Here is a 27,677-nt window from a genome sequence, read left to right as displayed (position 1 = left end):
GGTTCATTAGTGAAGCTTAACTGTCTGATTTGAATGTGAGCATTAGTGCAGAATCTCAGCTGAGAGCTCCTGGTTCCCAAACATTGACTAACCTAATGACTGCGAATAAGCACAAACACAACCTTATCCTGCTGGGGAGGAGGAGAAGGAAGGGGGCAAAGGTGTCAGATACCTGCAGGTCAAACTCTCCAGGAAGTCAGCTGGAGCTTCGCTAGTGCCAGAACAGCATGACCAGATATATAACGGAGAGAGGATGCAACGAAAATATTTTTCACACATTTGTGTGCTGAGGGGCCTATGAAGTCTGACTGCAGAAGGCAGGAACTCTATTACATCGTAACTCTCGGTATGATGCTTTAGTGTGTCTGTGTCACTTTCTTTGTGATTCTGTTTTCCCCTTTGAGTCTACTTAAGAAAAATACATTTACAAAGTTGCCTGAGGATGCAAAAAAGACAGTTATAATAAGCTTTAAAGAAACCTCGCTGATTTAGGTGCACAATATTCATTGACATACAGTGATATTTAGCCACCTGATAAGATGCTTTTCAAAATCTACCTGGATGCCTCTGTCTGCCTGTGCACCCACTATCTATCTCTGTAGATCTGATCTCTACCATCACCTTATCTGTCTGTTACTCTGTCCAGAACTCTAGGTACCAGACTTTGCCTAAATTATCCAAATATGGATTATTTAAGTTATGAAGAAGTGTGACAGCCATTTATCTTACTAAGGTAGGTGTCTAAGGTAATCTGTGATTTGAAACAAGCTACCTTTTCCTATTACAGATTTAGAAGATGACACAATATTGTAAGTTTTTCATTTTTTAGAAAGAACTACCTTATTAAAGAAATAAGTGTTTAGAAAACCAGTATTGAAACTCAGCCGCTGTTGTTTTAATGAGAAAGTGTTGACTATGTTGCACCTACAGACAAATAGTTATTGACTGGGAGCTTATGGTTTATCAAAGTTTAGAAATAGACAAAATTTGCAGAGTTAGCTGATTTTGCCTGATATACACAAATGCTCTTCCAGTCTCCCCTGGCTGTCTACAATGAGATCAGATGTAATTCAGTATCAGCTAGGTGCTGGTGAAGCAAAACAGTCAAATGTACTTGTCTTTGTAAGCAGTGTACATCAAAATGCTCCAAGAATGGCTAGATTTGGATAAATGCTGAGCTTTCCACAGATGGGTCCTAAACATTCACTGAATTATTGTGTTCCAGAGACAGTCCAGAAAAATCTTGCTTTATTCAGATATGCAGGCTTTGATTTATTCTTAATATTCATATACTGTGTTCATTTTACTTGCCCATGTGTAACAGTATAATGGTTATGTAAACAGATGCTTATATTAAGATGTTATTTTGACATACATTTAGTGCCATATGTCAACACCAAACCTGCATTTAATAATCGCCATTAGTACAAGTCTCAGACCCAATTACAATAACAAATTTTTGTGATTTATTTTTTGACAAAATGGCAATGCGAATTTAAAATTTTGCATGACTGAAATACAGTTTGTAATTGAAAGTAGCATAGGCAATTAAAAGTGAGGTAACAGTGGATTTATAGCCTGACTCTACTCACGATTGCTTTAATATACCATTCACTTGTTAATGATGCTATCAATTATTTTATTGTAAATGAGCTATTGTGAGTTTGAGGTCTTTTTGCAATGTCTGTGTGAGGTTACAGGAGCATAAATCAAACTCCTATCTCTTTTTACATCCATAACCATAACATATGGCTTTTATTAGAAAATGTTAAGTGTCTTATAATGTCTTCTTAATGGACAGTGTGTGCATGTGTTGATGATGAAAGCCATCTTCCTTCTTGCAAAATATTAATCCATATGGCCTACATCTCCATAGATACAAGTTAAAGAATCATATTTAACCCATGAAATATTCAGTATACACTTTACCTTTGCCTAGAATTCATACTTCTCTAGTATAACAATCCTTTAACGAAATAAAAAGTTAAAGGTAAATCAGGGGTTGAATTCTACACATGTAATTGTGAATAAACATTATAATGTCCACTGAAAAAAAAACCAACCAAACAAAAGACATCAACAAAAAACACAACAAAAGAGCCCACCACCAAACCCAAATCACTTTATAAAATGCCTGTTCCTAAATGAAAATAACCATAGAGAATTAGAAAATGGAATTTACATCCTCCTAGAATTCCAGCTTGTACATCACAAAGACTCTTAATATTGGTTATAGATTTTGTCCTCTGACCTAAAATATCATTATGCTTCTAAGAAAAAGGGTTGTTTAGTCTCTGTTTGTATCCTTTTCATTGGGACAGCGTTATGGCTTTTGGACCATTCCACAAAATCTTGGACAAGCACACTGTCTCTACTTAACATGTGTTTTACCAACAGATTCCTGGGCACCAGAGAGATCTGCTATTCAAATCAATGCCTGCTAACACTGGGCTTGATTAAAGGAAGCTAACTAAGCCTTTTGAAGGATACCCTGCAGCCTTCCTCTTCGTTTCCACGTTCCCTTGGCAGAAATCAGGGATTTGAAAGCTGCAATTCAACAGCATCATCCTTTCATCTTGTGGTAAATATTTTATTATTCCTTTATCCTGCATGCTGTTTAAAGGAATTCATTTAAAATATTAACTTCTTTGTTCAGAGAGGAAATCTCCAAAGGCTATGCAAACAAGAATCTTTAGAAATGCACCAAGATATAACTCCAGGCTGCGCTCCAGCTTTCCCCATTCATTCAGTCTGCAGACCTGGAGGCTCCTGGCTGGAGATCTCTGCTTAGACCAAAAGTCTCCAGCCGCTGCTGTTCCACCACCCATTCATTCCTAAACGACCAGCTCCCCTGTTCCTGCTCCCTACATTTCCACTTCTCTCTCCTTCATCTGTCCGATTTGCACCCTAATCTGATCTCACTTCTTTGATCCACCTCAGGAACACAAATCATCCTCCCACACCAAAGCACCACTTGTCCCTGCTGAGGGCTGGCAGCAGTTATGCTGTAACAAAGGTACACCTAAGAGAGGAGTAGAACCTATCCAAACTAATTTCTTTGCAAAGACACTATTTGTCATCTGTTTTCCTTCTTATCATTATGGGTACCTTGGGGACTAATCCTGCTGCTGCTTCTGAATAAATATTTTCTTTATTTTTAACTTCAGGAGCAGAATCAGGCCCTAATTAATGTATTTATCCTCATGTAATAGCATGAAAGGTACCTGCTTAGAGGAGTTGTGACACTGTTTAAGACCATCTTTATCCACAGCTATGCTGTGAACTGCACCAGTGTGTGTTCCCTTTCCAAAACAAGCGCAGGCATCAGGAGGGGACTTGTCCTTCAGCAGGCAGGCAAGAAACCTGTCACAGTGTCCCTTCTACATGAATGAGCCCTCTCCTCTGATTAATACTTTGCATTTCCCACAAGGGAAAAGACAAAGTGAGGAGGTAAGTGAGGAAGTGAATTACCCATTCTCAGAGAAGCATGATCATAAATATTTAACATGGTACATATGAGAAAAGAGAAGGAAACAGATTCTCTTTCTAGTCCAGGCTGAGAAACTCTCCAATCCCTTTGATCTCCCAGGGGCTGCCTACTCCCATGATCCTTTCTCCATCTCGTAAATGGGAACGAGCCGTTAGCTCATAAGAAGGCTGGACAAGGTGTCTCTCTTTATTGGGGGATGACTGACTGTAAAAAATCTGTGCATGGAAGGAAATTACCTTGGTATGATGGAGATCTCCCTGGCCTGTGAATGAGACCCTGCCCCAAGCTGTGGGTTTTTAGGACCCTGTTGGGAAATAAGGGTTTCTGGAAGCCCACATATTGAGTACATGAGCTCATGCCTTGGGTGTCCACTTGTGCACCATTCATGGGGCCTGCTTGAGAGCCTGGGATATGTCCCTATAGCCTTGTGCATGATTTTTGTATGGCTACACACATGGATGGCTGCTCTGCTGTGACAGTGGAGATTACCCTGATGATGCTGGGAGGAAGTGGGACTGAAGGGAAGTTCAAATGTTTTGATGAGAGTGCTGATTGCACGGCTTACCCTTGCATATCTGGAGGAGTAGGGATCCTCAAAGAGTGCCCAGATGCGAGGCTGCCACCGTCTCCAGAAGCCCCCAGACCTGCCATCTGGGGAGTCACTAAGTGCTAGGCGTTTTGTCATCTCCAGCTCCTCTTCACCATCACCAGAGTCTCCGGTGCCATCTATGTCTCCGTCCTCGGCACTGCTATCCAGAGGAGCCCCACCAAAGCTGTCCAGAGCTTCTTCGGCGTCGCGGTGCTGCCGGTAGGTCATCCAACAGCAGGGCTCCACATCGGTCTCATCAATGCCCCAGAAGGCCAGCTCCTCCTCATACAGGGGCCCGCACACGTCCGCGGGGCAGTGCAGCTTGCCAGTGCGGTAGTAATTCAGGATGTGGGCAAAGACGCCCGGGTGCCGGTCAAAGAAAAACTCATCCGTACGGGGGTCATAGTCGAAGTGGCTGTGGGCGTCGGGTTCGGCGATCCAGGCCAGCCGAGTGCCGGGCAGGGTGCGTAGGGTGCTGCGGTAAGTCTGGTGCCTAGTCCCTCCCACGTTGATCACAATGCGGTCGCTCTCGTCGCCCTGGCCCATCTCGTCTCTTATTAGGCATGTCGCAGACTCATCCAAGCAAGCACGGCAGGCAGCAAGCCCGTAAGGGGACGGCTGCTCGGCGGCGGTGGGTGCCTAACCCGAGCCCCGATCCAGGCCCGTGGGGGCGAAGGGCCCCGGCCAGCTCTGCTCCCCGGGGGCCGCTCCGAGGGGAAGCCGGTGCCAGTGGCTCCCGGCGCTGCAGCGCCTTCGTCTGAAGTCAGACACTCGGGGGCCGTGGAAGCTGCAGCCGCGGCGGAGGGGCAGGGGCAGGGGGGGCCATGCTCCGGGAGCGCGGGCGCTGCGGTGCCGGGGCGCAGGGACGTGCCGGAGGGGGAGGGCCCTTCCCTGGTTGGACGTGGCCAAAAGCACAAAAAAAATTTAAAAAAAAAAAGGAAAAAAAAAAAAAGGGGGGGGGTGGGGAAATCGCAGCACCAGCGCTGCCTACAGGTGCTCCGGGCGCTGCGGGGCGCCGGGCTGTAGGCGGGGGTGGGCGCCGGTGCCGGCTGCAGCGCCCGCGGGGTCCGGCGGGGCTGTGCCCGCGCCCTCCCGGCGGTGCTGAAGGGACAGCGCCGCGCAGCGCCCTCCGCCGCGCCGCCTCCGCCCCTGCGGCCGGGCCGGGTCGGGTCGAGCGCGCTGCCGGTGCGGGCGGCGGGGACCGCGGCGCTGCCGCTGCTCCTCCCGCTGCCGGGCGGCTCGGTGAGCCCGCTGCTCGCCGGACCGCGCCGCGCAGGCGCGCTGAGCCCGCCCCGCCGCCGCTCGCCGGGTCCTAGCGCCGGCCGCGCCTCGGGGGCGCCGTCCCCAGCTCCTGCCGCCGCCCCGACCCCTCGTTTCCTCGGCCGCCACGTCGTAGTTCCGTACCGGTGCCAGGATAGAGCTCCCTGCTTCGGTACCCCCGGCAGGAGGAAGATTGCCCTCACCCTCCTCTCACGTCCCGAGTAACCGGCCACTTTGGCTTAGCGGCCCGATAGGCGCACTGGGGATCCCCTTGGGGAAGCGTTGGGTTTTCTGGTGCTGCCCCACACCCGGATCGGAATGACCCTCCCCGGCACTATTGACACGAGTCACAGTGGTTCTCGTCCTTCGTGGACGTGACTCACTGAAGGGCAAAGACACGAAATCCAGGATCTTCCCAGGCATAAATTTCTCATATTATGTGCAGGGATGCCCGGAGGTTGCATTTCCTACTGCAATGCACCTCTACATGGTCCCGCACACCTGCTCTATTTCTCCATCTTTTCTTCTATTTTTCTGCTGTTTGCTTGTTTCTCCTCTAAAGCCTGTGTTGGTAGGAGGCTGCAATTTGGGTTCGTGTTGTTTTTTCTGTTTTTATTCTTATTAATTCACAAAGAATGCCAAGGGAAGTTTCAGATCTACAAAAAGAGCGGTTCTGGCCCTGTGAGGAGCTTGCAGAACAACAGGGAGATGGTTGTGTGGAAGGGAAGTAGCAGGGGTATGTAGACACGTTCTGTATTCTGTTTTACTTACCCCAGGAGGAGTGGGCTTATGAGCGAGCCTGGAAAGCTGTTGTGGATGAATCATGGGAGGTTGTGTCATGATGAGTGGAGATGGAGAAACTCCGACCGAAGCGTATATGTTTGAGGAATGCCGTTGGAGTGCAGACACTTGGGATCGGGACAACACGATGCTCAACAGAAGAGGATAGACTGGAGGAGTGCAGTTACGCTGAGCTTTAAAGGAGGACAGATTCGGATGTGCAGGAACAGGAGGTGAAGGACAAGCGGAGGGCTGCTAAGGAGCGAGTGGTGGTGTCAGGTTTGTGAGAGGGGAGGTGTTTGGCCATCTACAGCTTCCTTGGGTTGCAAAGGAGCATTACATGTTCGGGATGCAGAGAAGTGGCAGAATGGTAGTTGCGGTAGGACACACCAAAGACAGTAGATTGCTCTGTGAAAATGATAACAAATTGGTCTTGAAGCTGGTGGGGTAGAAGGAAGGCCCAGGAGCTGGGTACTTTTTGTGTGTCACTTGTGAGAAAAGGGAGAGAAGATTGGAAATGGGGATTATGTTACTGCTATAGACAGTAAAAGAGAAAAGGGCAAGTGAGGCTAAATGAAGGCACCCTTCTATTTCAGCTAGTGTAAACTGGTGACAAAATCTCCAGGAAGAGATGCCAGATAGTCACTTGAGCACTGGGATTGACCAGAGAGGGAAATGTGAGAATCACATGCTATTTAAAATCCTTGAGAACTGCCAGACAGAGGGCACAGAGGGAGAAGGGGGCAGGTCTGTGAACCCAAGCCTAGCATTAAGAAAGAGGATGATGACTCACTGACAGAAATAATACAAGTAACAGTTATTTTGTAATCACAGTCACTAATTTTGATAATAATAGATGAGGGAATCAACGGGAAAGCACTGTAAGGTAGATTCTGAGAGTTACAAAGGCTGAGGAAGGTAGGTGACCCAGGAACAAGGTTTAAGGATCTGTGAATCCCAGGCTACTTCTGATCACATCCACAAGTGTAGAGGCTCTTTCCCAGCTCGTTAACTCCTGCCTTGCGTGTTACCTTACCCCACATCAGTGATTCCTCTTAGGAGTTTCAGGGTTGAGATCTAAGCTGACTGTGGGGATGAAAGGATTATCTTGCAGCTTCTGTTGCTGCAGTTTCCCTTCTTGTCTGGGTATCTGCAGGAGGGTGGTACAGGACTTTAGAAATCATCTGAAAGTATACATTAAAGAAATGGAAAGTTTGTTTAAAGGTAGTTTTTATGGACTCAAGTGGGGAGGCCACACTTAAGTGACCTGTGAGGTTTCTTTGAAGATAGTAAGGCTGTAATTGTAATTTATAAATGAGCATAGGTAGACATGGAAAGAAGAGTTGGATATTTCAAAAGATGTGTGAAAGGACCCCAAATCACAGATTGATGGGCAGGGGGGAGCTGTGAAATCTGCAGTGAGGTGGCTGCTGAAATGGGAAACTTAGAAATATAAATTGGAAAATGAGGTTTATACATTATTTTGATGCGGAAAATGAAATAGAACATCACATTTGAAGCTTGTATTGAAGCTTGTGAGGTAAATTATTAAAAAATAACATCTTTGTTAAACAAGGATTGTGGCATAAAATAACTGCATATTAATACAGAAATATTTCACTTTACATTGTAGATTATAGCATGATTTGCATTTGTTTAATTAGTGATAGTTGATACCGCCAGATAAGTATTTGATGATTTACACAAAATGAACCTTTTCAGTCAGCCTAGCAGGTGCTTTGTGTCACCAAAGTTTTCCTTTAAGCCTGCCATATAGTGACAAAAAATTTTGGTTGAATTTAAAAACCAGTTTTCTATAATTGGAAATGTTTGGGCTATGACAGACAAAACAAACCAAGTCATTTTCAAATACCTAATTTGTGGACAAAAATTTTCCACAGAGGTTTGGTTAATCCTAAACTGTATAGTAGCATTTCTGCCCCCATAATCCCACTGAAAATAACAGTATTATAACTATTTTTTTATTCTGGTTTATATTTGACAACTTTAAGATTTTTTTTCGCTGCAGAGTAACTGCTTAAGCAGACTTGATAGCTCCAACTAGAAGTCCTCATCTTCAGGTGCTGGGATGCTGAAGGATCTTCCCTCACTCTGCAAAGATTCCCAAGGCCGTAATGAAATCCTATAATCCCATGTGTACACGAGATGAACACATGAATGCATTTACCACACCCAAATTCAATCTTTTAGGTGTGTGTCTCCTCTGTGCCTTTAGATTTGCCTTAGAGACAACACAGTAATTTGCAGAAGCGGGATAGTGCATTTGGTCACTTATATAATGCTATTGACTTCAGTGGAGTTGAAGAATGAATGAATCAGTGAAAGTTTAGGTCCCTTTTCAATGAAATGAGAGCAGTCCTCTCTGTAATGCCCTGCTGGGTGTCTTCTCTAGACTGAAAAGAAAGATTAGGCAAGGAGGACTTAATATCATGGTGGATGTGTATGTCCAGGAACTATCTAGTTTTTCTGTGATATATTTTGTCATTTTAAGCTAATTTAGTAATTAACCTTGCTAAGTTTTACTTCCTAAAAAGAACTAAACCAACTCTAATAGTACTGGGAGACTTCTGTGGGAGGTGTGGAGTTGGTAGGTTGTCCAAATAGTTCACAGTCTGTTTGAAAAAGGATTCTGATACAGCAGCAGCAGCAGCAGCAGGTAATGTTATCAGAAATTCTTAAAATGTATCAAAAGACATTAGACTTGGAATTACGTATTGTTTCCTGGGCTGATTCTCACAACTGGTGAGGGGTTTTGATCATCTGCCTTGAGCTGGGGCTGACCAAAACCTGGCACAAGTGGGGAAAATAAGCTGTAGAATTTAGAAAGGCCTTTCTAAAGGCCTCCCTTTTGGGAGCTTTCTGAGGAGCCAGAGTTGTACAACCGCTACCCAGGATAGTCCATATGTGCTTTAAGGAATCCCGTTAAAGTCATTAGATCTACTTTATACCTTAGCTGTTGTAAATCAACATTTTTAATGGTGACGGTGAAAGAATAACTTCAAGCCATAGATCTGTTTTAGTTTTCAAATTACTGTGTAACAGAAAAAGAGAGTGAGTCCTCTTACTGATTTTTTCACTTGTGTTAGGTCACCCCACGTTCTCCTGTGTTCTGATGACACAGGAGTAGTAAGTCCTCCTTTCACCTCAGTATCTGGTGTCTCGGGATCGCCTTTGCTGCCCCATGCTTCGGCATCCCAGGATAATAATAAACAATGAAAGGCCAGTTGTTTTTTAGACAGAAGTCTAAATTCTGTCTACCGAGAAAATATTAGCTTATGTGTTCACATGCTATTCATTTGTTAATCCCCCTGCTCTCTACTTAGCGCTTTAGCTGAGAACTGCAGTGATTTCTAATCTAACTCCAAAGGAGCTTTCTTCTCAGTGTGAGGGATGATTGAGCACATATCCCCTAATATTCCCAAGTTTAGTAACTGATAACTTTGGATTGAAATTTTAACTTTTTTTCCCCATTTTTTATTTTTGTACAAAGACATTTTACCACTTATGGAAGATGCTGGGTTGACAGATCAAAATCAGAGCATGTTGTGAAGGCACAGAAGGCACATAGGGAAGCTTTGTTATGTGCTTTGGTGCTTCACTAGTATAACAAGAATATCTCATTCTGCGCACCTCCTCAGCCTCTTCACTCACTGAGGTCCTAGTGAGGATACCAACAATAGTGACAGCTAACAAATCACTTTCTCCTGGCATTTAACCTACCTAGTCTGAGTTCATCAGATAGTTTATATTCAAAGAAAACGGTTATGAAAAACTTTTTGACCAATTCTAACAAATGCAACAATAAAAAAAGGGAAAAGATGTTCAGAGAAACTGTGACTTTGTATGTATCTATGAATACAACTGGAGAGCACATTCAAAAAGTTTTAAAGCTGGAGGAAGCTGAAAGAGATTTATCTGTAAGGGTTGTAATCTCAAAACAAAAGGCAGCCAGGGCTGGAACATCAGTTTTGCAATGCTTGAATGCTATAATTCAGTCTGTGTTCTCTTGTATTAAATTCATGACAACTCAAAAGTATTTCAATGCAGTTCTCTATCAACTTTAGATTACATCATGCTGTGAATTGCTCTATCTGTTAATATTGATCCTTGTAAATCATTCGGTCTGAGGTCTTCAAACGGAAAGCGGTGGTGCATTTCAGCATGCAATGTACTCACTTTGTCCTTGAAACTCATTTAAAACCAAAGCAAGCTGTAATTGCATAGATGATATTACTTTTCTGAAAGGTTAGATTCACCCCTTTGAACTGTCAACAGTTGGACGAAAGCCTTGCATGGGAAAGATGAGAATGGAGGAGAAAATCATTGTTTGGTGCTTGATGTTGACTGAGGGAGTCATAGAGGTGCTGCCTGTCTGAAGAGCTGTGTAGCCCAAAGCCTGATTCAAAGAAGTCACGCTGCTCTTAAGGAGAGCAGCCAGCGCAGCAGAAATTATGGTTGCATGCCAGTTCCTGTACTTTTATCTAACTAGAGTTTTTTTTTTTTTTTCTTAATTATCTACATTTTGCTTGAATATGTACTTCATTTTCAACCGTGTTCTTCAACTATTGCATGGCTTTGCTGTGAGCTGAGAAACATTTACTACACTCTGTTTGCTGGGCTGCGTTTTGTTCTTCACCCATTCATACTGGGCTCCGTTTGATTGTGAGTGACAGTTCTTTTTGTTTTGCACATTCCTTCAGGACCCTTCAGAAAGGGTGCTGGTGTAGAAACATCAGTGTTGCACAGATGTATATCAAACTGGGAGATAAATGGAGGTTTCTCTGGAAAAAAAAAATGAGGTAATATTGGAATATGTCAGAGATCATCATGGGTCTTTGTTCACTCCATTAACTAAGAGAAACTCCTACCTGAATCTGTTTGTTTTCACTGAACATTTATGGGAGAGGAACTGAGTGACTGTGACAACTGGGATGGCTGATGTGCACGAGCGAGGTGAGGTGTTGGGAGCCATGTTCTGCTGCTCGCTGAGGGACTGGGGAGGTTTCCAAACCATCTTTCCTGCAGGGAAAGAGAAGATGGCTCCTTCCTGGCAAGAAGGGCTGTAAGGGCTCCAAACAACTCTTGAGCTGTTTGTGTTACACCCAGCACCTGTTTGAATCCAGCACATGGCTGGGCTGGGTCAGGTACCGTGCTTCTCTGGGAGCATCTATATTGATCTGAAACAGTGTGAGTTTCTAGACATGCTTTAGTTAAGGCTCTAGTAAAAGTGTCAGGATTTCTCTTCAATTAACCATTCCCTAAAAGAGAAATCATTTTTACTCAAGAAATCACAGGGCTAAATCACAGCAAAATCTACTTTAAGTAACTGGAATTATTGGGCCTACAGCTTGGCAATGGGCCACTTTGTTACAACATGTAGTTATAGGAAGGGTATAGATTTATTTCTTGTCTTCATGCTGATCTAGGCGTGATCCAGTAAAACAAGCAGCTGGTGACAAGGAAAATTCAATTTATACAGTTGGAAGATTCATGTCAACGTATAACAAAAAGATGCTTATGGAAGCTGCTAAATGTGTGTTACTATGAGCTGAGTGCAGTCATCCTGAAGCCTCCAAATGCACATTTCTAGAAGGGTAAACAACCTCATGTAGATCTGAACTATTTAACCCCTACCACATACTATAACTAGAGTTTAAGAAATGGCTAGTGATTTGGCTTTATTTTATTAGATGATTTGTTTTGCAGAGTCCTAAAAGGTCCTTGACTTTCTGAGACTGGCCTAGTCAGCTTTTTCTGGAAGCAAAACTATACTAATGCTGTCGCTACATTTTTAAAATCTCAGCCAGTTTGCAGGTGCATGAACATAGCAACAGACACAAACACATAGATACAGACATATGTATTTCACATATACTATATACAGAACACAGAACAGGAGGTGCTAGTCTTTTCTTGAACAAGGCATGCAGTTCTCAGTGCCTCAGCAGATCTTTTTCATTTAGCCATGAAAAAAAAATTGAGGTCAGTTTCTGCGTGTAGAGCATGCTCCATTTTATACAACAGGTATGTTTACCTATTGGCTGATTGTTTCTCTAATGCATTTAAATAATTAGAACATTTCTTTCTTCTCTCTTTTTTTTTTTTTTTTTAACTGTAGTGAGAACTTTGTTTTTATTGAATGATTCACTTTCCACAACTGTTATTTCTTCTCCAGCCCACTCTGAGTTTGCAGTAGTGACTGAAATGTTCTCAGACAAGCAGATGGGAAAATGGCCTGTAAATCGTTATTGTTATAAACGGTTTGTAAAACTTTGGGTGCTGAAAGGTAAGAGTACTGCAAATAAATGTCAAGAATGCTGACTCAAAGGTTTAAAGCATTGCTTAAATCCCTCAATTAAACCAGCTTCTCAATATTTGGCATGAATCAAGAACTCTGAGATGTCTTTGCTGTTCTCTAGCTTTGTAAATATTTACACAGCCAATTCCGTGAAATATGACATATAATCCTGTTGAAGTAATTCTTTGTATGCTGTGTATGAAGAAGTATAAAGCTTAATAGTTCCAGTGATGCTAGTTAAATAATTGGCAGTAAGGATGAAATCTGCTGCATTTCTTTTATAAATAACCAAGATTAATACAATGTAAGTGTGAGTGAATGGAAAGCAAAATCCACCTTCTGTCGTAGATCTTGGGCTGGCTGCTGGGAATGCAAATTTTCTGATCCTGGCTTGTGCCTGAGCAGGTGGCTCAGCATTTACAGCAGCCTTTTATTGCAGTCAGAGATACAGTTAGAGAGCTAGATAGATCAGGGCAAATAGTGAGAAGATGGCACCTCTACTATCTTGTCCTCGGCCTTCTTTTTCTGGGGTGTACTCAAGGGAACAGGAAGATGCTCCACCCAGTTTCCAGGAGCTAGGAAAGACTTCTGCAGGAATCTCAGTGCAAAAGGGTTCTATCAGACCTCCAGATCATGGTTGGGATTCCTCCTAACACACAAGACTTGCAGTGGGTTTGTATTTAAACGGTTTATCTTACGAAGCACAGGGATATGCTTGTTCCTAAGACACCTCACTTTTAGTCATTGTTTACTGATTCAGCCTGATTCATCTGTGGATTCTGCCAGGTTTCGCAGTTGTGCTGCTTGCCTCTGGGTATTCCAGAAGTAGAAGGGTTTGGGCAATAATGAGGAAGCAGAGAAAGATCAAAGTGGCACAAGATATTCAGAGATGGCCAACAAGAAATCAGAATTGGATCTTTTTTCAGATATGCTCCATTCTCATGCAAAATTGGACCTTTCTGTGCTTCTAGGATGCATTTCTATCCTAGAAGAGAGCCTACAATAGCATTTTTATTGGCTTTCCTATGAAGGGATGAGAGAAAAGGGCTGCCTGGTTCTCAAATCCACAATAAAGACCTTCTTTCTATGGAATTTTTCAGCCTGTAATCAAAAACAAAATACATTTCTACAAGTTCTTTAAAAATTATTTTCTAGCTTATAGGCATCCTGCCTGTTAAAAAGTAGAAAAAGATTGCATTCTCTGTTATACATTTAGAAGTATTTTAGCTTCTTATTTGCTTTGTAACACCAAACCCCTTAAGGACCCCTCAGGATATGAAAAGGTCTTCACGCAGAAGTACTGCAGTGGTGCTACACTTCTGTAGCCCAGTTTGACCACTGCATAATCCAAGCAGAGAGACATATGTTCAAAAGAACAGTGCACCATAGAAAAGGTGATGTGGGAAGTCAATGAAATTGCTGTCAGTTTTCCTGACTGTTAGATTATAAAGTCCTTTGGGCATGTTTTTGCTTGTGTTCTTACCTATATATCTACAAATATCAATACATGTAACTCTGGTTGGGACAAAACCCAGATGATTGCATTTGGATTGCTAACAAATTATTTTTCAGCTTTGTTTTCATCTTGTGTTACATTGCTTGACTTATTGACTATTTCTCCCCTCCCAAGCTAAGACTGAGTAGGATCTGCAGAATGTCTCTTATATTTAGGGATGGGATGTACTTTGAAAGAAAAAAAAGCCTATGTCTATGCACAAAAGTTTGCAGTTTCCACCACATCTGTTTGAAGGCCCAGGAGATTTGAAGAGGGTTTGGTCCAGCTGGAAATCAGGCTAGAGATGATATAACAAAATATGAATTAAAACATTCAGAGCTGAAAATCTGAGACTAATTATCTTGCTTAAGAAAAAGTAAAATCTTTTAATTCACCTTGACCAATTAATATTAGCCTTTCGATAGCAAGTTAACAGTATGTAAATAGCAATGGGAGAAATTAGTAGAGAAGACTTACGTGCACAGACATCTGCTCAGCCAACCAAAGTTCCTAAAGGTTCAGCTACAAGTCTGGAAATGTAACCACTGGTGTCTAAAATAGAAGACATGGAAATAGATGTTGTGATTTTTTTTTTCCCCCCTTCCTACGTTTTGTGATTTACCACAAAAAAAACCCAAACAAACAAACAAAAAAAAGGCCACATATAATAGTTGTGGTCATGGAGTGCTTGAAGGGCCTACATCTTCACTCACCACAAAGCAAAGACATGTCAAAGATACCTTGCTTCAGCTACAAAATACACATACAGGAAACACTACATACCTAGCAACTGTGAGGATTAAGTGATCTGATCAACCTTTTCTCTATCTCTTTCTAATAATATTTATTCGTACTTAACAGAGGGAATAACGTTTTGTCATCCACACCTGAGAAATAGCTTTCTTTTTGCCTTTGATGCATGGCAGAACTCAGAATTCTTATTGCAAAAGGAGGCCAGAGAGCAGATGAGGCAAAATGACAGATTCAGGCAAAACATGAGCAGCCAGCTCACAACAAGCAAGTTCAGTGCGTGACAATCTCCCTGCTCTTCCCTTGGGACCAGGCAGAGTTGTTCAAGAAGCAGCACATGGAAACAACTGCCAACAGATGAGAACTGGAGAGGATTCAAACCATGATACTTGCTGGAACTTGGGAGTTTTTGATAGCCTGATCTTAACTAATGACAGGTATGTAAGATTTTGAACCAGACAGCTGTCAGCCACTTCTTAGCTATGAAAACCAGACAAAAACTATTGTGGAACAAAATATATGTAGAGGACATTCTCTGAACAAGCCACCAGAGCTTATTTCTCAGAGAAGTCCTCTGGAGAGAGGAAATGTTAAGCTGTGGTTGCTCATAGTACTACACATAAAAGAACACTGCTAATGTATTTTTCGTGGATGTGTCTATCCCATAACTCATTCACTCAAAGCAGTGGTTTTTCTTAACTTTGAGCTAAAATTTAACAGGCGGGGAAAAGACAAATTTAGGAAATCCAGTGATGCAATGCTGATAGTTTTACGTCGTCTTGCATATTTTCTAGCATACTATGAAGAATAATAAGTGGCAGAAGCTAAAGTGTCCTTGGCAAACAAACAAACAAAATAGCACCCTGTGATATTTTTACCTTTGCTTCCCCTCACCACACAAACTGTTTACTCCCACAGAGCTTGAAATATTAACCCAGCATGTTAATTTATTTCTTCCAGAGTTGCCCCGGCTGTTGGATTTAACATCTCTCTTGGAAGTACTTCAAACCAAATGGCTGGCTCCATCTCTAGCTTTGTTAATTAGACACATTACTTTGTTGCTTTTTTCATATTGTTTAGTATAATTGGCATTTGTGAAGCATTTGAAAGGCATGTTTGGGACTACATTTTGTGCAGCTGGCTTTAAACTGCAAGCTGCTTCAAGTGTGTAGCTGTGTAGAGGACAGCCCAGGGGAGCACAGAGCCTGTGTGCTCAGCATACACCGTGCTTCCTTTCCAAAAGGAACCGAGTGACCAGTGTGACACATGTTCCTCCCTGCATACATTTGTATTTCTATGGTAATATATTCGTAAGGGAGCATTAAGTGCCCCATTTGAAGAACAGGACTCCCTCTAGAAGCTGTTGTATAGAAGCTGAGATGGACTTTCACCCTAACCAGCTTTCAGCAGCTCACGGGGAAACCTTGGCATACAGGCACAAAAGCCTGTGTTTTTTCACATAGAAGTACATCTCTACAAGCCATGTATTTGGACTTGCTGTGATAATTCCAGCTGATAAGGGTGCCAATACTGTGTCAACTGCCAAGAAGATTGATGAATTTACACTACACAGGAATACAGTTAATTAATGGTAGTTGTCTTGGTGTGAAATAATGCTCTCTACCTCAATTGAGGAAGAGTTAGATATAAAAGTTTAGGAAAAAAAAAATATATATATGTATATATACACGCTAAAGAAATTATGGCCAAGTCTTTTTCATAGAAATGCTGCCCTCCAGTGGTGTGAGAAAAAGCATACACATCATTGACTACAATAAGATAGTTTCCACTTACACTGCACCAAGTAGCAATCAAACTTACCTCTTAGTATGACAGACGCATGGATTGTCTGGGATCCAGCCTCAGAAAATCCACAGGTGGCATAAGACCAAGTAGAGACATTTGGAATAAAAAGGTATTGCTCTACTGGGACAGGCCCCCTGACTCAGTTCTGTAAGCAATTGAATAAAAATTAAAACTCCTCCTTGCAAATGGCAGGATTGTAATAGTCTGACCCACAGTGACAGTCAAAACCCCTGACTTCATACAGAACCACATGTAAGAAAACGGTAATGAGTTGGATGAATGAGTGTCACAGGACGTTTGTTGGATTGCCACTGAAAAAAAGCAAAACAGTTCTGCACAGTGATCAGTGGACCATGAGGGTCCTTCTGTCCTCACAGAATAGGAATCCCAAGCCACAGATAAAATGCAAGTTCTACAGGTTTTGTCTTTCAGTCATGGCAGCCAAGTGTGTTTGCTTTAGGATTCAGAAGTAAAGGATCAATGTGAAAGGAGGGAATGTTGTATGGCCAAAGTATAAGGTAGATATCTTTAGGTGTGTCCCCTCTCCACTTGCTTACCTTTCCCTTGCCTGGCTTCTAATGGTCTTTCCAAATGTGCAAGACTCTTTCTCAGCTTGTCCTGTTCTACACCTGCATGTTAGGTGGCGGTTACCATGCATGCTGACATGATTTGTGCCCCACCGAGGGACTTTGCCACCAGAGAATCACATCATGGTCCTGCTGTCATCTCTGGTTCCAGTTCATGTGCCCCATCTGCCTCTGGTAGGCAACCTGTCTCCCCCTGGACCACTGCTCACAGAACAGGCCATGCAATGCCTTCAAAGACCTTCCATTTTCTCTGCCCTTTTGTCTTTCTTTTCTACTTAAAACATTTTGGTACCCTAAAGTTCTGCAGTAATAATAAAACTCCATAGTATTCCTGCCATTTTTCTCTCTGTTTCTTGGCTTTTTCCAATATATTTCTGCTGCTCTTCCTAGTGCAGACTGAAGACCTGAATATTTTTGCTGTTTCCCCACCAACAAATTCTCTTTTCTAGCAAGATGAGAAAACAGAACATTGAATTCACCAAGAGACAATTTCAGAAGGAGCTGTAATTTGCGTCTTATCCAGCAGATGTTGTTGTTGGACCAGAAAACAGCTCAAGGTCAGTTCAGGTGGGTTAGGAAGCCTGTGCTTCAGAGGGTTTCAACAGTTCCAGGATTTTATCCAGCATCTCCAGATCTGGTCTCCTTAGACTAGGAGACCTTTTACAGCCATGGACTTGCAACAGTGGGTGACTGCTGAGACAGACCTCTGAGTGAATCTGATTCCAAGGAAAAAAACACCACCACCCCAACCACAAACAACCTCAATCTTCTGATTAAGTGAGTATTGTCTGTCAGAGTTTTTAATATTTTTTTTTTTTTATAAATAGTGGAAAGCTTCACTTCATATACAATATTTGCCTCCCTGTTGATGAATGTGGGGTTATTCATTGAGTCTTACAAAAAAATAGCACACTCGTTGATGTTACTAAGATGCATGTAGAAGACAAAAGTGATTGATGTTTCAGAAAGAAAATGTGAGTTCAATGCCATGTCAGCTGTTTTATTGGGAAAACCCTGAGGTCTTCTATTGCTCTGTGGTTACAGGATAGGTCGGTTTTCACTATTAAGCTTACAATGTTAAGATCTTCATTCAGAAGTGAGTGTGTATGCGAGAGGTAGATTTCTGGGTCCACAGGGAAATTTCTGTGTTCCTTCTACTGGCCTGGTGGCTTTATGCCAAGCATGTTGCTAATTCCTGGTGGGAAAGGACTATCTGGAGGCTCTTTTGTATCACAATGGGGAGCATTCTCTCCTTCATTAGGCCTGAAATCTCAAATACTGAAAGACAAGCCGTGGGTCTCCACTTAATGACATTCCCAGTTGTGCAACAAACTTTTGGAGAAGGAAGTGTGCTGCATAGATCAAGGAGAGAGAGTAATGGCTGTTCAACAGATTTACTGGAAAACAAGCGATTTGAAAGGCGGAGGGCGAGCTGAGAAGCATTAGTAAGCAGTGCTTAATGAGGTACTCAGGTACACCTCCCGAGATGATCTCTGGGATGTCTGGCATGTGGGCCTATTATCTCCCTCCCACGCTCTCACGCGTGCTGAATGCAGATTGTGTTGTCAAAGATTTGCACTCTGACTGTACAAAGAACATTTTATCTACTGCTAGCAAAGCTGAGATTGCCATATGCAAGTTATGCAAAATGGCCTTCACACCATCTCCTGCTATCGTGGGCTCCGTGTCAGCCACACATTTTGGAAATGTTGTAGACTACCAGCATTATTGTGGGGATAGTTTCTGGTTTGTCTGTTCAAGATGAGGGGAGCCGTAAAGCAGGTTTGCTCGTTGTACAATCTGCCCCTTTGAAAAACCTCTGCAAAATACAAGCTGTAAAATGAAAACTGCTTTTTCTTCCACATTCAGTGAGGTTTTGTAATGTCTTTTTCCTGTGTTTAAAATGACAAGTCATTTTAAAAGAGCAGCATCTGGTGCAAAGCAACTGCAAACTTTATATTTCTTTAATATTTTTGGGTACAGATGATAATACATTTTAAAAGGAAAAAATACAACAGGAATAGTTCGTATATTTCTCTTACTTAAAACTGAATTTTCAGTATGTGAAAAATTTCTATAGTAGCTTCACTGCTAATGTGGGAAATGGTGTATAACATAGTTATTTTTTAAAAATAGCAACTTTATTGCACTTTTTTGTTGTGAAACATTGAAAGTAGAAAAAGGATCCTCTTCATTCTCATATTGGAAAATACCTGATGAAATTTAAAATCAATGCACTTAGCCTATATAAATGAGGTATAAATTTATTCCTGTTCACTTTTTCCATAGCAATAGTTTGAATGAGATAAACCAATAATACTGGTTTTGTCATGCAGCCCCAGCAGGGCTCTTGAGTTATCAAATCAAACATTTCTAAGGCACACACTTATTTTTATTTTAAAAGGCAGCTACTTTCCTTTAATTATTAGTAGTTGTATGACTCTCCTTTTAGAGGTAGTATTCTATGGGAAACATCAGACAATTCTAATATATTTAGTGCAAAGCTCCAAACCCACATTCACGCAGGCTCTGTAGGGTCCTGCCGAGGCAGCTTGAGGAAAGAGGGCTCTGGTTTCCAGTCACCCCCAGTGTATCCCAGGCTCTGCACGTCAGTGCGATCTGCAGAACTGAGATTTTTTAAATCAGATGATGTTTCTTTAGGTGCCCTACCCTGCAGAATATTGAACTGGAACCTGGGTGGTATTAATATGAATGGATGATTTCAGGCTACTGGTGTGTGTAGCCCATGCTGGAGTGTTTCCATACACCAAGCCAGACTGCAGTTTGTCTTGTAGGATCAGCTCTAAATGCCTAGATACACCTTCAGGAGCCAAATTTAAGAACCAAAGTTTGCAAATGTTGGATGAGTCTTGTATCTGTTCCTCAGCTCGGCTTATGTTCCCCGCCGCTGTTGGAACTAAACTAAAGCTCTGAATCCAAGTATTTCCAGCTTTGAAATATGTGCACATAGACTGGGATATACTGCTGTCAGTAACATGCCGTCCTCTTGGTGCAAGGAGAGTAGAGTAACTTCAAGCATTTGTTTTAAATATATTACCTTAGAAATAGACAGGAAGAAATTGCACAGGAACACATTTTCCTTATTCAAGTTCAAAAATAAATATAGCTGTAACCCAAATGTGTATTTATCAGCACTGACACCCTTTGGCTTTACTCCAGTGGACTTTTCTCACTGACATCAATGGGAAAAAGATGGGCTCTGTGTAGGAAATCTGTGAATGTTTTTTTTCTCCTTCATCCATCCATCTATTTTGGGATGTGCTAAATGCTTCTTCTCTGTTGTAACATTAATATCAGTATGTAGAAGCTTGAGTTGCTAAAATAAATCAGTGAAATGCAATATACATGACTTCACATGGAACTGCATGTACATTGTTGAGCACAAGCGCCCCGTGGCCACTTGCTGCGCCAGCTTTGCAGCCAGGTACAACCCACTGTGTACTGCAGAAGGAGGCTGCTATAGCGAGGCAGGCATGAACTCCGAGCTGGCAAAATATCCCTTGGTTGTCACGTACATGACAGTAAAATTAATCCTTTTACCAGCCTCAGAATAGGGGGATGACAAGGTCTATAGTATTTCACAAAAGCATCTTCTGATCTTTTGCTTTGTGGGCCCGATTGAGTGTTTGAGGGAGGCAATGAAGATTTTATTGTTGATGTGTGAGACATGGATTGGTGAGGCTCTAACTGTCTCTTTTTAGTTTTTATAAATTAGTGATACAGGCTTCAAACTAAACTGGGGCATTTTTCTAACCTTATTAGAGACCCTCCTGATTCAAGTTAGTATGAATTAGCACAATCTCAAGTTAATATAATTTTTATTTTTAGTGGAAAAATGAAAGGGGCAAGCACAACATTTATACACTGAATTGTTTTCTGCCCACAGTGGAATCAATGGGAGACCTGTACAAAGCTGGGCTTTGATGAAGTTGTTGAGGAGCGAGTGCTGCCTTGGAGTCCGCTCTGATCCCTGGGAGCCTGGGCTGCTCCGCAGGGTGGTCCTGGGCCTTGACGCCGATTTATCATCTACGGTGGTCACAAGCACACGGATGAGGAAGGAATCCCCGTGGCTGCTGCATTCCCTGCCCCTCTGGCTTCGGGTGAGACAGAGAGCTTGGAGTATGCCTCTGCCCCAGGGGGAAGGAGAAGCAAGTACAGTGCTCTGCTCGATACAAGGCCACCTATTCCTCTCCACTGAGCATTGACCTTCAGGGCCTCCATCACTAAAGGAGTGGGAGACATTCCCATGGAATTAGCTGTTCCCTCTTCCTTTTTCCTGCTTAAGAGGTAAGAGCTGCACAAATGCCCTTTTTAATAGTCAGCTAAGAGAGAATATTACTGATGCATCACAAAAGTATTTAGAGCCTATGACAATATCTGGGTGGATTTTTGGGTTTTGGATTGTGTTGGTTTTGTTTTGGTGGTTGTTCTTTGTGTGGGTTTTTGGTTTTTTTTCCCCCTCTCTGTGGTGTTTAAACAAAATCTAGAAATCACAGGGCTTTGACAAGAGATGGGTTGTTTCACATTGGCTGTAGCTGCTGGTTATTCTTGTCCAAATGTAAAGAGGAGTCCTGATGGTTACTTACCAATGACAACCTGCTCAGGGCTTAACATTTTTCAGTTTCATGGCAAGCTTGCAAGGTTACACATATATACTGAACGAAACATAGCCCACTCGTTATTTTTAGAGTGGCTCTAAACAAGTAGTAAATCCCTGGAGTAGTGCTGCCAGGATGTGGAAAGTTCAAATCCAAATTAAAACTGCCTATCTTTGGCCTAAATTCCAACCTGAACTTGAGGAAAACTGTGATCTGTACCTTGTACTTTATGACAAAAGATCTTTTGCAATTAGTTTCCAATACCTGAGAATATATGAATGTGGTACAAACACTTGAATGGTAGGACTTGGATGAAAAGTCCGAACATTTGTCTGAGAATGTAGTGCCTGGGCTTGTGAGATACTGTTGTATAAATCTTGGTATCTGCACTGGAATTTGGAGATTCCTACTTCTAACTTCTATTGCAATTCCTACTTCTAACACATCTTCGTAAGATCAAGTCCTATAGTGTGATTGTAAACTTTGAGGGGAGGAAGAGAAATATGCTTATTGACCTTACAGATCTCTTTAATAATGACCTGGTACGTGCAAGTCTTGGTTTAGGAATCACCAAGATACAATACAAAGTAGACCTCTTTTCAGCAGCATATTTATGCAAAGTAGTTTAAAGTAGTGCAACTGAATCACGTTCTTAATTTCTTTGCTGAATCAGAGCCGGTATCTTCTTCCTGCCAAGACCGCGATCTTAATACCACTCCCAAATGCACTAGTAATTCTAGAAGCCCTAATGAAAGTCAAGAGAACACCACAGATTTTATAAATAAGGGTCTTTATTTAGAATACTGTTGAAAACATTCTTGGCAACCACATCGTATAAATATATAAAGTTAAAGTTTGACACAACAAACCAAGCAATATTAAATATTTTTTTTTCCCTTTTTGTTTTGCTTTTTTTTCTTTTCCTCTTCCCCTCCCTCCCCCTTTTTTTTTTTTGCAAAGCAACTCTTATTTACAATTATACAAAAAGTTTTATAAAAAATGGTCCACAACCTTATTTTGGCCAGAACAGGAGTAATATGTTGGATCTGTCATGCCACTACTGTTGTAGATTTCTATTCTTCTCTGCATTCAAGAGTCAGGTTTCTATTCCCCAAAGCCCAGATTAAAACTTGGCCATTTCATGGTATACGTATTAAATAATTTTAGTTTAACAACCAATAAATAACTAGGTGTATTTTGAAGTAATACAGGTTTGAAAAGTTATATATTTGAAGGAATTTTGAGTGATATTTTAAAACTGGAACAAGTCTTGAGAAGTTTTTTTCAGTCTTACAAGGCAGGTCTTGGAGCGTGACTGAACGCAGCAATGATTTTTTCGGTGCAGTCCAGCTGGACCTGCCTTTATAGCACTTGGTAGATAGGGTTGCTGCTGCTGCTGCCATTATCCTGGGGTAGGGGGGTGCAGTTGGTGGGAGAAGGAATTTGGGCTCCACTGTCATTCAGACTCCCTCCTTCTGAGGGGGAACAGGGACTCCCTTCAGCAATGGTTTCCACTGGCGGCAGTACAGGACATGTGGAGTTATCTGTAGAAATCCTCTCTACAATGCTTGAGAGGCAATCGAGGCTGGAAACAACAGAACTCTTCCCGTGCTTTGGATCTAAAAGACAGACAAAAAGGTGATCAGTTTATCCAATGGGTACTTAACGTCAGGAAGATGTGGTCCTTTCATAAAGCTTACAGTATGCATCTGTGAGCACATAAAAAATCAGAGGAAATGAATGTTGGTGAAGGATACCAATTATCAGAAAACAGAGATTGTAATTTGCAAAATGGAAGAGACACCTAACCAAACTATGCTCTGTATGGGGCAGGGTCGATCCAGGGCTTCTCTTCAGTCCAGAGAAAGGGAAGATCTGAAATCAATTGGCAATTTCCCCAGTACAGGTAAATGGTAAGACAGAGTTAGAAGAGTTAGTTGAAGAGAGGAATATCTTTTTATCCAGATGTTATATCTGCAAAATAGGAAGTGCAGCTATAATATAAGCCCATATTTGCAAATACATCTGGAGGAGTGTAATGCTTCTATTCACACCAATAGCTCGCTGGTTCCTCTTTCAGCTGAGCTGGGGTCAGCTACGACTGGGGACGGAGAAGGCACGGGGAAGCCTGCTGCATCGACTGCCTCTGTCTCCGTGTTTCACACAGCCGTTACAGCACATACTCACCGTTCGGTGATTCTGTGTAGTAGCTGCTGTCATAGCTGTTTCTTCTGCGAGAGCTGCAAGGAGGACCACTGTACTCCATCTGGAAAGGAGAGCAATCTGAGTGAGGTCACTGCTTGGGGACAGCATTTACCAAAATACCGGTAACCGTTCAATTTCGTATTTCAGTCCCTAGCCTGTGTCATCATTCCAGTCCTGGCTGAAATGCCAGGTTCTAGGTTTTTTGGATGAGGCAGAACTTAACTTGGTTAGAAGATTATTTACCCCAGAATATTCAATGTGGCACAGCTCTTCCAATGGAAAATTACCATTCTTGTTGCATCGAATGCTGTAACTTTACAAATGAGATAAAGTTTTCCAGCATTCTGATCAGATGCTGCCCTTCGCATATCTTCATTTGCAAGAGGGAGGCCAAGAGTCTTACGATGTAATTTTTGAAGGTTTTTCCAAACATGAGTTCCTGTTAAAAAGCGTCTAGTCTACCTTTGTCCCTTTTTATTTCCCTTAGTTTCTCTTCCCATTTATATTTTGTACAGAAAAAGCCCCAGTGTATTTGTTTCCAACACTTTAATCCACAATTAAATCACTCTTTCTGACAAAAGAAAATGGCTGCATTTTGAGGAGGGATCATTTGTGTAAATGTTCTCGCCAATCTGCCAGCTATCTCATAATCTCAGATATTCAACTCAGTAATAATTATACCCACTAGAGCACTGAAAAAAAATCTCAGGTCTCAAAATTGCTGTCAAGATCCCGTCCCAGACAGCTGTCCTGCACTGCAGTCACCGTGTTCCTCCACCCCGGAGTCAGACCAGAGTCTGAGACTATAATCCCAGTGAAAAGATGTGGTGATGAGACACCCTCTGGCACCCAACCTTCTCCCCTCCCCGTAACATACAAGCAGGACTGAAAGCCTGGGGTCTCCTGCCTATTCCTGGTAAATGTCTATGGAGGGGATGAAGTGAGAGGCGAAATGGAGAACCTTTTTCCTAAGGGTAAAGAAAAACAACTCCTGTTGCTTAGATCCTCCTCCTGTTATCATGACGAATGACAGAAAACAAAACTCAGACTCTCCTCAGTTGCCCTGTAACTGCCATGACCAAGGGGGACCTTCCTCTCTGCTGTCCTTAGAAGATTCAAAGGTAATGACAGAGCAGAAGATGGAAACAGATGTCCCAGGAGCTATAGGAACACAGGGCAGGGCTCAGACCTCAACATGCTCCCAGGTACCCATCCCAGGCAGCTTCCCAAAGTGCTCCCCTAGCAGCTCTCTCCTTGCTCCTCAGGGACACAGGGAGACCTGCCTAACTTCTCACCCCAGGGAAAAAATGTAAGATATTTTTCTTCTTTCCCATAGATCCTGGCATGCAGGGACCCCACCTCCCTCTGCTGCTGGAGCTCAAGGCACAAGAAAGAACTTTGTCTTCTGCCTGGGGAGGTATGGAAGGCAGCTGCTGTAAGAAACGCAGGAGGAGGTGACTCCCCCTGCACGGGTTTGGAACAACAGCATTTGGGGCCCCTCAGTGGCAGGGTGTCCTCCCTGGGGCACTCACCATGCCGTCAGAGCAGTTGGAGCGGGGGCTGGAGGCATCTGATTCCCCGCTGTAGTGCTCCAGCACTGGGTAGTAAGTGTCCTCCTGCTCCCGCAGCAGCGCCTGCAGGCTCTCAATGTAGCGGATGGCGTTGCGCAGGATCTCCACCTTGGGCAGACGCTGGTTGGGGTTGGTGGACGTGCAGCGCTTGAGGGTCTCAAAGGCTTCATTGACCTTGCTGAGCCGCCGCCTCTCCCTCATGGTGGCAGCCTTGCGGCGGTCAGCGTTGGTGGTCTTCCTCTTACAAGCCTTGCAGGCCCACAGCAGGCAGCGGCCAGCCTGGTGGTGCCCACTGGGCGCTCGGACGTGCTCCTCCTCGTGCGGGTGCCCATGGTGGTGCCCATGGTGGTGTGGATGCTCCTCGGGCTTCAGCAGCCCCCCCACGTGCACCAACCGGGGGTCCAGGTCCTCAAAGAAGTGCATGTCCGACGTGTTGAAGCACGGGTCATCATAGAAGTCATCAGCAGCCGTGAAGGAGCAGAGGGAGCCCTCTGTCATGTCCATGGGGCCCAGTAAGTCCATGGGGGCGGTGGAGGAGACAGTGGCTGGGCCAGAGAGGGTGAGTGAGGGGATGAGAAGAGAGGGGGCTTCGTTCGGGCTGTTCAGCGGCAGCCACTGGCCAGGCAGGTGCGCAGAGCAGAGGCCCTCACACCCTCTCCCAGGCGAGGCCACCAGCGCTGGCCGCTGCCGCTGCCGCCCCCTCCCCAGCCGCGCCGCTTGGGAGGGCCACTCGGTGCCGTATTTATGCCGGAGCCCCCCTGCGCGGCGGGACGGGGCGGGGCGCGGTGGGGCGGGTCGGGGGCCGCGGCCGCCGGAGCCCCCGGAGCAGCGGGGGAGAGGAGGGGGGCGGTGGGGTGCGGTGTCCCGCGGGCGCGGGGCGCCGTCGGGACGGTGTTGCGTGCGCTCGGACTGTTGCAGAGCTGTCGCCGGCGGCGGCCGGCGCTCCGCTGCACAGTTGTCTTTCTCCACCCCCCCCCCCTCTCTTTTTCGCTTTGAGCAGCTCGCCCTGCCCAGCCAGTCCGGGAGAGCATCGCTCCCGCAGCCGCCGGCCGCTCGCCCGGGGACAGCGCTGCTCCCGCTTCTGCCGCCCGCCCCGGCGGGGCCGCGCGCTCCCGCCCGGCGGCGCGGAGCGTTTTGCAGCGCGTTTCCCTGCGCGTCCCGGCCGGTGTTCGGCGGCGATGGGCGCTGTGCCCGGGCAGGGCAGCGGCGGTGGCTCCGCTGGTTTCTCCCAGGGAAGAAAAGCCCCCCGCCCCGGGACAGGTTTCTCCGCGCCAGCCGCGGCTGTGCGGCTCTGCGGCCACAGGGTAACTACTTCGGGGGCGTTCGTGAGGGCGGACGGCGCGGGCGGCACCTCAGGGCGACGGCGAGGCGCCGGGGCCACGGCGGGGAGCTGGGGCTGTACCCGCCCCGCGGAGGCGGCGGGTGCGAAGCGGCAGGCAGGACGGAAAGGTCGCGGCCGGGGGAGCCGGAGGGGCGGCCGCGCTCACAGTGGCGGCCGCCTAGCGGCGCTGCGCCGGGCGGGAGGCGGCGGGGGACACGGCTGCCTCTAGGGGGCGGAAACGCCCCGCCGCGCTCCGCCTCTGGGGCCGCGGGTTCGATTCCCCCGCTCCGCGCCGGGAGCTGGCCGGGCTGGCGAGGGCACAGGGGCGCGGCTCCCGCTGCAGGGCGAGGGGCCGCCAGGTCCCCGGCACAGGGAGGCTGGGAGGGAGCTCGTCCCAGAGAGCCGTGACCCTGCAGCCAAGGCTCCCAGTTCTCACCTGGGGAAAAAAAATAGCAGAAAAAGCAGGTGTGTCTGGGGCCCACTGAAGCACGTTAGTGTTTTTGTCAAGAATCAGGGTGTTTCTGCCCACGTCTGACCCAGGTACAGTTCAGAGATACATAGTGAGGATGGAACATGTTCAGCAAGACTCGGTGCAGTTATTGAAAGTATTTGACCTCAGAAGAAAAAGAAGTTGGGTGGGAGGGTGAGGCCTGCAGCGGCTGAGGCACCCAGCTAGGGCCTGAGCAAACTGCAACCATATTTATCCCAGGAAGTATTTGATTCCTCCAATAAAGCAATGCAGTAATGGTTTAGTAATGACGTACTGGAGGAGAGCTGAGGCCTGAGTTACATCCTGCTACCACTTCAGCAAATGTCTCTTTTCATATGAGCTATGATTTATAAATTGGCTTTTCAGGTTCCTCTTTCAACTCCAGCCTCTGTTTA

General features: G+C 44.5%; 3 protein-coding genes and 1 long non-coding RNA gene across 11 annotated transcripts in view; 2 read left to right on the top strand and 2 right to left on the bottom strand.

The window, feature by feature from the left end:
• Positions 1 to 5,188, bottom strand: part of KCNC1 (potassium voltage-gated channel subfamily C member 1) — a 130,816-nt gene extending 125,628 nt beyond the window's left edge. For 5 of the 7 annotated variants that reach the window (XM_065838193.2, XM_065838194.2, XM_065838195.2 and 2 more), the window contains exon 1: positions 4,056 to 5,187. In XM_065838193.2, the coding sequence (XP_065694265.1) occupies positions 4,056 to 4,625 (570 nt within the window). In that variant the 5' untranslated portion in view covers positions 4,626 to 5,187. Of the gene's footprint in view, positions 1 to 4,055 lie in introns of all 7 variants that reach the window. The other 2 variants (XM_065838196.2, XM_071808964.1) reach the window with 1 other exon arrangement.
• LOC139828088 (uncharacterized) lies at positions 651 to 25,858 on the top strand. Of its 2 annotated transcripts, XR_011739300.1 has the most exons (9): positions 651 to 733; positions 2,398 to 2,581; positions 4,182 to 4,298; positions 6,116 to 12,426; positions 14,997 to 15,120; positions 15,644 to 17,853; positions 20,984 to 21,384; positions 23,776 to 24,022; positions 25,237 to 25,858. It is a non-coding gene; the product is annotated as an uncharacterized lncRNA (long non-coding RNA). The 2 variants fall into 2 exon arrangements; XR_011739299.1 differs by lacking the exon at positions 25,237 to 25,858 and having other exon boundaries at positions 23,776 to 24,594.
• Positions 22,469 to 25,993, bottom strand: MYOD1 (myogenic differentiation 1). The gene is made up of 3 exons (XM_065840255.2): positions 25,433 to 25,993; positions 23,883 to 23,961; positions 22,469 to 23,314 (listed from the first exon to the last, which is right to left on the bottom strand). The coding sequence occupies exons 1-3, from the start codon at positions 25,991 to 25,993 to the stop codon at positions 23,058 to 23,060; spliced, it is 897 nt and encodes a 298-aa protein (XP_065696327.1). The 3' UTR covers positions 22,469 to 23,057.
• The window catches only part of LOC139828040 (uncharacterized), a 28,333-nt gene continuing 26,647 nt past the window's right edge, over positions 25,992 to 27,677 (top strand). Inside the window, exons 1-2 of the mRNA XM_071808606.1 lie at positions 25,992 to 26,030; positions 26,134 to 26,775. Coding sequence (XP_071664707.1) covers positions 25,992 to 26,030; positions 26,134 to 26,775 — 681 coding nt within the window. The remainder of the gene's footprint in view (positions 26,031 to 26,133; positions 26,776 to 27,677) is intronic.

The sequence above is a fragment of the Patagioenas fasciata genome, chromosome 5 (genome assembly GCF_037038585.1).
Source record: "Patagioenas fasciata isolate bPatFas1 chromosome 5, bPatFas1.hap1, whole genome shotgun sequence".
In the NCBI taxonomy this organism is placed as follows: Eukaryota; Metazoa; Chordata; class Aves; order Columbiformes; family Columbidae; genus Patagioenas; species Patagioenas fasciata.
This window is presented reverse-complemented; position numbering and strand designations above follow the sequence as displayed.